At 43.0% G+C, this 12821-nt stretch overlaps 1 protein-coding gene across 1 annotated transcript; it reads left to right on the top strand.

Moving 5' to 3' along the window:
• The first annotated feature begins 523 nt into the window (after positions 1-523).
• Positions 524-12135, top strand: LOC127610598 (alpha-1A adrenergic receptor-like). Its single transcript, XM_052080931.1, has 2 exons — positions 524-1584; positions 11282-12135. Exons 1-2 carry the CDS (start codon positions 669-671, stop codon positions 11839-11841), a joined length of 1476 nt encoding a protein of 491 aa, XP_051936891.1. The 5' UTR covers positions 524-668; the 3' UTR covers positions 11842-12135.
• The last annotated feature ends 686 nt before the right edge of the window (positions 12136-12821 follow it).

Below are 12821 nucleotides of genomic sequence, written 5' to 3'. Positions count from 1 at the left end.
AAGTTGGGGACCGCTGTCCTGTGCTGGAAAAATATCAATGATGTCACTTGACTGTGACTCAGCTTTGATAACAGTGGCGTTGACGACAGCAAAAAATTTAAGTGACAGATCATAACTTGTCTCATATTTATTTACTTTGAACACTATGTGTGCCCATGACACATAATGATAGTCGAAAATACAAAATGCTCTTTAATAAATGGCAATTAAACGATGTATCATTTTTGGTGACATTTGTGTTGTTGGTGTGCAGTACAATTTTTAAAAAATAAAAATTAATAAAGGTTAATAAATATTCCTCGTTGCAGTTAGGACACCAGTTACATTTCTGCGCTATTTGGATCAAGCCCCCTCCCACAATGGGGATGCACAAATAGAGGGGCATGTGGGGGCACTACACCAAACATCCTCGAAAGTTTCCTCAAACTTTTTTGTGTTCGGCATGCCGGAGTGATGCGTTGGCTGTGTGGGTGACATGCTGGCTCCCCCCCCCCCCCCCCCCCCACCCCCACCGCGCCCCCCGCTCACTTGTCTACTACCGAGCAGTCGGACTGCAGCAGAAAGGGGAACGACACTTCATGCGAGCATTTCAACTATGCAAGTTGGGTGAGTTGCAGCGAGCCACGCCGGACATGTGAAGCCTGCTATGGAGGAGCCGTTCGGTCAAAATGAGCATGAGCACTGACAATGTCACTCATTTATGGGGAAACGAGAGCACGGGGGGCAACCGCACAGAACGCGCCGAAGTGGACCTTCGCCGGGCCGTCCCGCTCGGCTTGGCGCTGGGTGCTTTCATCATGTTCGCCATCGCGGGCAACATCCTCGTCATCCTCTCGGTGGTGTGCAACAGGCACCTGCGCACCCCGACCAACTACTTCATCATCAACTTGGCCATCGCCGACCTGCTGCTGGGCACCACGGTGTTGCCGGTGTCGGCCACCCAGGAGATCCTCAACTACTGGGTGTTCGGCAGAATCTTTTGTGACATCTGGGCGGCGGTGGACGTGCTGTGTTGCACCGCGTCCATCATGAGCCTGTGCGTCATCTCCATCGACCGCTACATCGGCGTGAGTCACCCGCTGCAGTACCCGGGCATCGTGACGGAAAAGCGGGCACTGCTTGCCATGCTCGGGGTGTGGGTGCTCTCTGTGGTCATCTCCATCGGACCCCTGCTCGGATGGAAACAGCCGCCGTCGCCGGACGACACCGTGTGCTCCATCACCGAGGAGCCCTTTTACGCGCTCTTCTCCTCCCTCGGCTCTTTCTACATCCCTCTGGTCGTCATTCTGGCCATGTACTGTCGGGTGTATATCGTGGCCAAACGGACCACCAAGAACCTGGAGGCCGGGGTCATGCGCGAGAGGATGAACTCCGGCGAGCTGACCCTGAGGATACACAAGGGCTCTCAGGGGCACGACGAGCCGGCAGCTTGCGGCAGCAAGGGCCGCGGACATCAGGCCAGAAGCTCCCTCACCGTCAAACTGCTCAAATTCTCTAGGGAGAAGAAAGCGGCGAAGACTTTGGGAGTTGTGGTGGGCATGTTTACACTTTGTTGGCTGCCCTTCTTCCTCGCCCTGCCCATTGGTGAGTTCTCGTCGTCAGACTTGATTTATTTTGTGGTTTATACTGTGGAATCCAGATCATCGTTTTTTTTTTCTTGGTCTTGCAACATACATTTTTCATTTCTGTACTTTGGATTTGCCACATCGACCAAAATAACATTTGCCTATCACACTGACCCAAAAACTTGAATAACAAGCTAACGTTTTATTTACTTGTGAGCGTAATTTTCCATTTTTGGGTACGCTTTTGTTCGTGTGTGAGTGTGTGCGTGTGAGCGTACGTGCGTGCGTGAGCGCGCGTGCGTGCGTGCGCGTGCGTGCGTGCGCGTGCGTGCGTGCGCGTGCGTGTGATATTCTGCTTAGTTTATGATGGAAAAGTCTATTAAAATTTGTACCCTCACTGTATTTCTTGCCTAACTTCTCCAAATCAACCCAAACATCTGGTGAACAGGGCACATTTGTGGAGTTGTTTTTTGTATTATAATTATGAAAGATAGATAATAATGTTCAATTCGCCACATAGCAAAATATTACAAACACATAATAAAAGAAACACTTGTCTGGATGATGCAATGCGGTTCTACATTGGACCAAATAAATGAAACATAAAGAAGCTGATAGGCTCCAGCACACCCCACCACCCTCCCTATCCTGTCTGGAAGAAATCAAAACCTGAATGGCACAAAATTTCTTGAAATTCAACGAAAAGAAGACGGAGGTGATATTGTTTGGTCCCAGTGGCCCTTGTACATTCCATCCTGTAGACTAGGGCCCCCTGTCTCCTTATTTGAAATCAACGGTCTCAAACTTGGGCCTTAAACTGGACAGTGATTTCAAACTCGATCGGCAAATTGGTGCCGTTGTTAAATCCAGCTTCTTTCACCTTAGACAGCTGGCCAAAATAAAACCTCTCCTCTCACATGAACACTTTGAGACAGTAATCCATGCCTTTGTCACATCCCGGCTCGATTACTGTAATGCCCTGTACTTTGGAGTCAGCCAGTCCTCCATTAAGCGCCTTCAGCTGGTCCAGAATGCCGCTGCTCGCCTCTTGACTGGTACTCGTAAGACGGAGCATATAACGCCTACTCTGGCATCCCTTCATTGGCTCCCCATTCATTTTAGAGTTATTTTCAAGATCCTCCTCTTTGTTTTCAAATCTCTGAATAATCTCTTTATTACCATTTCGTCTTACTTTTTATTGTGTATGTTAAATCGCTCCATGTATAGCACTTTGTATGCAGCGATGGCTGTTTGAAAGTGCTCTATAAATACTGTTGACTTGACTTGACTTGACTTGAGAGGATGAAGCGGTTCAGAAAATTGATGGATGGATAGATGGATGGATGGATATCATGAAGCTGACATTTGGAAAAGCTGAATGTCCGATATAGTCCTTGTATTGGACCTCATTTATGTATGCTATTCAATGTGCTTTAGAGATTTAAAACGTCTGCAATGAATATGTTGGGTAAAGTTTTATTATGAAGTGAGTGCTCAAACTCATTTTTTTGCGACAGTCATTGTTAGCAAGAGTTTGAAAAATCTTCACGGTTTGCCAGGACCTCATTAGCACGACAGAGTATTCCGTGAGCTACTGAGTAAATTAGCAAATGCAAAAATAATGCTCAGGCAATTAGACTCTGTGGACTCTGACTGTTTTTTTTGTGGACACTGCCAAAGCTCTCTGATGCGGCTGACAATGGAGTGTAAAGATCCCCCAGTGTAATTCTAGAATATTTGACATCATTTTAAATCTGACTATTTTATGGCAAATAGTATTCTGTGAGTTTCATGTTGAAAAAAAAATGGTACCCTATTTATCCAAATTCCAACAACGGATCAAGGATTTATAGATTCTAAAAAGAATTTCAGAAATCTCTACCATTGTTCAATATGTGCACTGCCTATAATACGATTTCTTTTTTGCATGTCCAAATGGGCTTTCCCAGTTGGTGTATTTTTATTGACGTTCCTCAAAAACGCATGTTTGACTGTGTTTAAACATGTTATAACACACAAAATCTCATCCCATTGCTCACGAATGTCATTCTTCCCCAAATAAAACATTAAATTAACATCAAACCTTAACTTAATAACTTACTTTTAATCCATCCACCCATGCATCCATTTTCTGATCCGTTTATGCTCACAAGGTCTCACAGGACATGCTGGAGACTATCCCAGCCAGTAGTCGGGGTACACCCAGAACTGGTTGCCAGCCAATCACGCTACTTTTAATACATTTCGTTACAATTTGAGATGGTTTGAGCAAGTTATGTTATTAAACTATGAAATGATGTTGAATGGCAACAAAACCCAATCCTGAAAAACAAGGACAAAGGTCTTTTACAAAAAAATGTTTATTTACAATAAGCGCAAGACCGACAAAAGACAAATTAAGTTACTGGAACACAGAACCAGGATAAATTGTAAATAACAAAAAGGGGTTGCAACCGGCGAGGAATGAACAACATTAATCGTTGTCAAGAAAAGACATGAAAATCCAGCCATGAAAAAATAAAAAATGGCACAGTGAATAAATACCTTAAATATACTACTCAGAACAAACTATACTATGAACAAGAGAGGAAACAACAATATCATGAGTGTCTCGGAAATTATACTTGGTACGTGAGTCGTGAACAAGGTGAGTAATCCAACAAGAAGAAATCGGCAAACAAACAGAAACAGATGGAAACCATGACACTTGTAGAAGTCAGAAGTTTGCAATAATTCTTAAGGGGTCATCTTATAGTCTATTGCCAGTTTTGTAATTTCCGGCTAAATTTTCTTACTCAACAAGTACAAATTCACTTAATTAATGCAAAGGCTTGCCAGGGGATAAATCATTTGGCCTTAAATGTACTGTATATCAAGTTGTTATTTCAAATAGGCGCATGCACAAGTGCACACTCAACAAAATGAGGGTAACAAGCATTCCAAGACTGACATATCCAAGATTATATCAAATCAGGTCACTGACCTATCATAGCACTGTGTTATGCTTGTAAACATGTAAGTTCCACATGTGCTGTAATTGTAGCTTCCACAGGTTCCCATTGCTATGTCCCAGAGCAGGGATTACTTAGCCTCCATTCATTGTCAGAAGCTAAAAGTACGAAACAAATACTCAAGTTGTGATTTCAAGATGGAAGTGACTTCACAGAGCATACAGTCAGGGGACAAGAGGAGACTGTTTACATGACACTGACCGACCAACTGCCAAAAAAAAACGTCTGAGAGCATTTCTCAGTACCATCTCTGGTGGAGCATACTGATTAAGTGTGACAAGGCATCAAACGTTTTGACATCATGACCACTTTAAACTTGGATGAAACTAAGGCTGCACAAACAATCTTGCAGCTCATTCACATATTGTGCTGTTAAGACTCGAGTTGTACGTAAATGTTCCATTTTAAATCAAACCATGAAGAAAAAAAATTGATCAAATTGTTCTTTTTTACAAAAAGCGAAGGAAGGAGACAAAAATAAGTATGAGCATGTCTGCACTTTGCTTTACAAGCTCAGGCAGTTACTGGATAAAATGCTTGAAGTGTTTGCTTTCCTGTGAACCGCTGAACAAATATTTAGTTGTTTAACTACTGTTAGAGAGAATTGCTTCACATCACATTTGCAGTGCTTCAACCTGTGTATTGGTTCGATTGGACTACATTTCACAAATCCTTCTGGATCATGTGACACTTGAGTGATTATGTTACTGTGCTGCAGACAACTCTGTCTTTTTGTTCAGACTTCAGATACCACTAACCAGTAGCGCTATCTTACTGTTGACCTTGATGTGAAATTATTGAAGGAAAAAAAAAAATCCCTTTAATGAGTCATTCACTGTATTGTTCTTAGCTGAAATATTTATAATCTCGGAGCCAAAAGTCGTGTTTTATCAAATTTTGAATTAGTGCGATGTCCTTTTATGGCAATAACCTGGAGCAACATTTGGTATACAAATCTCAGTATTCTAAAGAACAAGTAAGCGTTACTTCAGGCAATATTCCTGAAAATTAAACACCCTCACTTAGCCTCAACATAAATGGATATACACACAAAACCAGATTTGTCCGAAAACCTATTTTCCTTTTACAGTCAATAGTTTCTATGGCATATTGGAACAACATTGCCGATTGATTGCAAATGAGACTTGTTGGTGTGCACTCACTAAATAGTCATTTTTCTTACAAATGCAAGTGATGCGACAAAATGCGTGCACACATGAAAGTCTAATGCTCAATACGTTGTTCTAATTCAGCAGAATTCAACCACAGATGAGTCTTATATTCATCAAAATTCAGAAAATTGGTCTCGTGTTCATTGAGACACATTTATGTTGAACACTATTATGTCACTTTAATCCATCCACCGCTTATTCTCACGAGGCACGCTGCAGCCTATCCTAGCCTTCTTCAAGAAGTCGGCGGGGTACACCCACAACTGGTTGCCAGCCAATCGTAGGGCACACATCAACTAACATCTATTCACACTCACAATCACTTGGGACAATACATATTGTCCAATTAATCGGGTGTTTTGGGCATTTGGGAGGAAACTGGAGTAACAGGGAGAACATGGAATCTCCACACAGTAAGGCCAGCGCCCGTAATTGAGCCCTTGACCTCGATACTATACTATACTACACTGTACTGTACTATACTATACTATACTATACTATACTATACTATACTATACTATACTATACTATACTATACTATACTATACTATACTATACTATACTATACTGTGAGGTGAACGTGCTAACCAGTCATCCACTCTGTTCATCATCATTATATGGAAATGAATTAACAACAGTCTTGACAAAAAGAACAAAGCAAAACATTATATGCAAAATTGTTTTTCTTTTGTAGTCAGACTCCACTCCAAGTGGAAAACAACTCCACTAATAAAGCATTTTGAACATATCATACTGAGAAAATTATATTTCTATATTTACTTTCACTGAGCTGTATATTTCGCATTATTGGGAAAGCAATCATTAGTCCTCAGGGGATAGCCTACACGTGTTACTTCACATCACACCATCCCCGCAGCTCTTTAACACCCCAAACAGGCACTAATGTCCTGTGAAAGTCTTGACTTTAATGCTGTTAGCACTGCGCCTCAGAATGTGACAGAAACAGTTGAACGTGTGAATCAATTTTATCTGTACAAACACATTTTTGGAAGAAATATTCTTTGCATCTGTGTTCATTTCTGTGTCCTCCAAAGGTAATAGAAACATTATAGAGAATGAGGAAACCTAACGAGCGTGTCACAAAGCAATGAAGAGTAAAATTGGCCACGGGTCATGGGGTGGCACGGTTGATAGGACAAGCTACCAGGATGTTAAAACCAATTTTGTCATGTTGTGGTTTATTGGAGAGCAGCCTCGAAGAGCCAAAATAGTTATGGCCTTTTCAATTAAAGTAGATTATTAAATTGATTATTTGTAACCAGGGCATGTTTATGAAACCTAACTGCTAAATTCTTGATTCTAAATTAGGGGTTTTGTGGACTTGGAGAAGGCGTTTGACCGTGTCCCTCTGGGAGTTCTGTGGGGGGTGCTTCGTGGGTATGGAGTACCGAACCCCCTGATACGGGCTGTTCGGTCACTATACCACCGATGTCAGAGTTTGGTCCGCATTGCCGGCAGTAAGTCGGAATCGTTTCCAGTGAGGGTAGGACTCCGCCAAGGCTGCCCTTTGTCACCGATTCTGTTCATAACCTTCATGGACAGAATCTCTAGGCGCAGCCGAAGCGTTGAGGGGGTCCGTTTTGGTGGCCTCAGTATTGCATCCCTGCTTTTTGCAGATGATGGGGTGCTGTTGGCTCCTTCAAACAGGGCTCTCCAACTCTCACTGGAGCGTTTCGCAGCCGAGTGTGAAGCGGTTGGGATGAAAATCAGCACCTCCAAATCTGAAACCATGGTCCTCAGTCGGAAAAGGGTGGAGTGCCCCCTCCAGGTCGGGGGGGAGATCTTGCTCCAAGTGGAGGAGTTTAAGTATCTTGGGGTCTTGTTCACGAGTGAGGGCAGGAGGGAGCGAGAGATCGACAGGCGGATCGGTGGAGCGTCTGCTGTGATGCGGACGTTGTATCGGTCTGTCGTGGTGAAGAAGGAGCTGAGCCAAAGGGCGAAGCTCTCAATTTACCGGTCGATCTACGTTCCAACCCTCATCTATGGTCACGAGCTATGGGTCGTGACCGAAAGAACGAGATCCCGGATACAAGCCTCTGAAATGAGTTTTCTCCGCAGGGTGTCCGGGCTCTCCCTTAGAGATAAGGTGAGAAGCTCGGTCATCCGGGAGGGGCTCCGAGTCGAGCCGCTTCTCCTCCACATCGAGAGGAGCCAGATGAGGTGGCTTGGGCATCTGATTCGGATGCCTCCTGAACGCCTCCCTGGTGAGGTGTTCCGGGCATGTCCCACCGGGAGGAGACCCCGAGGAAGACCCAGGACACGCTGGAGAGACTATGTCACCCAGCTGGCCTGGGAACGCCTCGGGACCCCCCGGGGAGAGCTGGAAGAAGTAGCTAGGGAGAGGGAAGTCTGGGCTTCCCTGCTAAAGCTGTTGCCCCCGCGACCCAGCCCCGGATAAGCGGTAGAAGATGGATGGATGGATGGATGGGTTTTTGTGTGTAGAGTGCATAAAAGTATTGATCCTTGTGAAAACATATGTCTTGTGTTTGTTTTTGTTGGGGTTTGTTTTACTGCTCATTGTTGTCTAGACAATTAAGAGAATTTTTAAGCTGTATTTTGGTGCATGGCTGCATCGTAAAAACATGTAGAAAGAGTGAAGTGTATTGTATAATAGCCATTCCTTATGTTTCCATAAATCTTTATTTGGGTTAAATCGTTCTGTGTGTCACAGCAAAGTCTGATTATTAATGAGAAAGTAGTGCTTTTTGCCAAAATAGAAACGGTAACACCACAAGAAGAAGAATACCGGTGGTTACAGTGTGTGAGGGATAACTGTATTCTACAGAAAAAAATAAATAAAAAGATGAAAAAAAAATAAGTCTGTGTAAAATGTCTGAAATTATGACTTGAATTATTACAGAAATAAACTTGTTGGGGTCCGTGTATGACACAGTTAGGTAAACTACAAGATCTCCCCTTGTGGATGTGACGTGTGCAATTGGAGACCGCCTTGCACCCTTGATCTGTGTCTTTCCGCCCCCAATAATGACCATTAATTAGAGGTAATGTCTCATAATAAGATATCCTTTATTCGTCCCACACTGGGGAAATTTACAGCCTCCAGCAGCAAGAATGTATGTAGAAAGAAGAACGAAGAAATGCTGGTTTTCAAATTTATGAATGAAATACCAGGACGTGTATGTTCTCCCCGTGCCTGTGTGGCTTTTCTCAGAGTACTCCGGTTTCTTCCCACATTCCAAAATGTGAGCGCGGATGATTGTTTGTCTCTGTGTGCCCTGCGATTGGCTGGCAACCGGTTCCCAGCTGTACTGCCCGAATACAGCCGGGATAGGCTCCAGCGCCCCCGCGACCCTTGTGAGGATAAGCGGATTAGAAAATGGATGGATGGATGGATGGAAGGATGGAATACCAGGATGTCAAACACACATGTCCGCGGAGAGTTGTATTTGTCTGCTTGCTTAATAAAATACATCAAATTGTTGTTAGACCACCTGCACTGTGAGTTAGATCTGCTATTTGCAAGTCTGAAATCTCGTCTTCTTTACAAATTTGCAGATGTGCTGGAGGGCAAACCAGAAACTCACAGCGAGGCATAGTGCGTCTACCAAATTCACAAAGATGCTGAACAAGACCATTGCTTGTCTGCACGAAAATGACGATCCGGCGGTTTTCATGCCCAGCGTAGACTATTTTTTGTTCTGAAATTGTTGGACGAGTCAGGGGCGAGGTCCAGACGGGCACAAACATGGTTCACTGGGCTTGTACAGGCACGAAAATTAAGTTCCCGTCCATTTTACTGCCGAGCAAATGGGCACCAGTCTACTTACTGAAACAAGGCCCTGGTGTGCTTTTTCTTAGATTTTAGTTTTGTTTGGTGTTTTGAGATATTTTCCAAAATATGGATGAGCATTAACATGGGGAATGTTAGAAGAAACATTAACACAATTGAATTTACGTTGAGTAAGCTCACATCAGTAATGTTCGAATCAGGATTCTTCACAGCTTGCTGATGAAGCGATCCTTTGAATCAGGTATGTTGAAGGAGGTAAACATCTAAAACGGACAGGACAGCAGCCCTCGAAGACCGGAGGTGAACATGCCTGCATTAGATTAAAATGCAGGGAGATGCACCAAAGTGTCTTACTTGAAAGAAATGCACAACTACCACTTTACTGTATATGTGCATGTCTCAATTAAATTGCCTTACGTTGAAGTTAACCCTAGCATTGGCAACCCTTCTACTGAGGTCAAGCATCTATTTCCATTTGAGAGCAAAATTGCGCAAAATTACCCAGATGACTATTGTATCAAGTTTGTAGCAGGTCAAATGAAAGAACCCATTACATCTTGGGCTAGAGCCAGACATTTTCATACACTACTCAGCAAATGCAACACACACTTTTGCAGAGGTCTGCATGGCCTCATAGTAATTGAAATCAGATTCATTGATTCACTGGACTACTGTAGCATACCCAGGTTATTTGTACCTTCTGCCATCTAGTGGAGTAGCATTATTCTGCAGGCCATTCTTGTGGCACTCCTCCCATGACGCATTGTTGGGAAATACTGCCGGACATTGTGTGTTCTCGACATATACCTATGAGATCCATGTATTGTTCAGAAAAAGCACTGATCAGCTTTCTATGTCAACGCTCCCACTCAGTGGCAACACAAAATTTACATCAGCTTGACTGTGACATGGACCTAAACCTAAAACAAAACCTAAAACAGTTAGTATGTCTACGTAAGGCGAGATAGTCTCGGTGAAGCATTGCCATCAGATAGAAATAGTCAAAAGAAAAAGGGGGGATGCATTAGTGATAAATGTTCATGGTGAGTCGGGGGGGGGGGGGGCATTAGTGATAAAAGTGAAAAAAAACTGAATGTGTTTAACACTGCACAAGTCAAGTACCAGTACACTGAATGGTGTACTGAATTGACTCATTTTTTCATTTTGTCAAGTGGCTGCAATCAATAAAATCATCTGACTCAGGATACTAAATCCAGATGATTGTATTGTATTTTCATTTAAATGCATACAGCTTGTGCTGTTGTGTGTGTGTGTGTGTGTATATATATATATATATATATATATATATATATATATATATATATATATATATATATATATATATATATATATATATATATATATATATATATATATATATATATATATATATATATATATGTATATATGGACAGACTTTCAGTTTTAATTTACGAGGTTTCAGAGAAACAGTGTAACAAGGAACTACAGCAATTACGTTCATAGCATACCAACAAACAAATGGTCCCACAAAATAATTTAGTTTTGTACACTGCCACTTAGTGGAAGATCATTTTAATTGTTCTGCCTGTACATCGCTCACATAGATGGACAGAGATACCATTAGCAGTAATAAACAGCCTTAACCTCTGACAGCACATCAATATTCCACAGCACACTGGCTGAGTATTACTGATCTAATGCCACTCAATGACGAATATTTGGCCTGTCCTGTGGTTTCTGTATGAAATGACATGTTTCACTCTCTGTTTTATTTTGCAGGCTCTTTCAATGTGAACCTGCGCCCACCTGACCTACTCTTTAAGGTCATCTTCTGGCTGGGCTACTTCAACAGCTGCCTGAATCCCATCATCTACCCTTGCTATAACCGCGAGTTTAAACTGGCCTTCATTCGCATCCTTCGGTGCCAGTGTCAGCAACGCAAACGCCCTACGTGGAGTTCATATAATTACCGTTCCTCAACGTTCAGCTCCTCTGGACATTCACGCAAAGGATCCAATGACCATACCCCTGGCTGCTTGAACGGCAGCCAGCATACTCTGCAATCTTCGGCCAGCCCGAGCCCCAGCTACTTCAGCAAGGGTCTACCATCGTGCCCGGAGGGCGAGGCATTGTACACCTGGACTACAAGTCCTTCACCCTCTCTCAACATCCTGCCTGGCTGCCAAACAGACTGCCAGCAGGGTTGTCTCATCACAGGTGTGAAGGGAGGAGAAGTTAAGGAAGTGATGACTTCTGGAGTTTTTTCTTTCTCCTTTGGAAAGGAAAAAGACAAGGGAGCGGTTGGAAAAGACTGTACAGACCCATCTAACAATGTGTGACTGCATCCACTGTAGAAAGTGACTATTTATCCATTTCTGAAAAATAATGGCTCTGTGGTCAACACATCTAGCTGCTGGGATTTCTCTATATTTGGAGACACTGATACAATTATGGAAGAGGGACAAAAAGCGGAGACTTGGGAAATTACAAAAAGTATTTGCGCTACAAAATCTCTGTAACGCCTGAATGTGACCAGATTGATGTACAGTAAAATGTTGAAAACTGTATTGATTTCAGTCTTTTGCTTTGTTAATGTAGTTTTGTGAAATTAAAGTATAATATGGTTTGTGCAATTGTGTACGCATTTCCTCATTTGGAAAATTGATGTGAGAACACTGAAAATGACAGCCATAACACTATTGCTCTTATAGAGTGTTATTGTCACTGCATTGCGCATTCCATGTGTGAAGGGCAAGAACACTGAACATTATTTATAACATTTTATCGGCTATATATACAGTATGTATGTGTGTGTGTGTATATATATATATATATATATATATATATAGGGCGCCCGCTTCATCCTCACAAGGGTCACGGGGGGTGCTGGAGCCTATCCCAGCTGTCTTCAGGCAGTAAGCAGGGGAAACCCTGAACCGGTTGCCAGCCAATCGCGGGGCACACAGATACGAACAACCATCCACGCTCACACTCACACCTAGGGACAATTTAAAGTGTTCAATCATCCTGCCATGCATGTTTTTGGAATGTGGGAGGAAACTGGAGTACCCGGAGAAAACCCACGCAGGCCGGGGGAGAACATGCGAATTCCACACAGGGAGGCTGGAGCTGGAATTTAACCCGGTACCTCTGCACTGTAAGGACGACCGGCTAACCACTGGACCACTGGGACACCCTACAGTCAATAATAATTTTTTAAAAATATGGCAGAGTATGAATGCATCCATTTGAACATAGAAAAATGACATACTGTATATCAAAGGTTTCCCCTAGGTGTGAGGATGACCAGGGTGGTGAC

The sequence above is a fragment of the Hippocampus zosterae genome, chromosome 1, assembly GCF_025434085.1.
Source record: "Hippocampus zosterae strain Florida chromosome 1, ASM2543408v3, whole genome shotgun sequence".
NCBI lineage: Eukaryota > Metazoa > Chordata > Actinopteri > Syngnathiformes > Syngnathidae > Hippocampus > Hippocampus zosterae.
The sequence above is the reverse complement of the archived record's forward strand: the minus strand, read 5'-3'. Positions and strand labels throughout refer to the sequence as shown.

Coding starts and splice junctions, on each gene's coding strand:
- LOC127610598 (XM_052080931.1), top strand. CDS start 669: ATGAGCATGAGCACTGACAATGTCACTCATTTATGGGGAAACGAGAGC. Junction 1,585..11,281: donor CTTCCTCGCCCTGCCCATTG/GTGAGTTCTCGT, acceptor TTTATTTTGCAG/GCTCTTTCAATGTGAACCTG.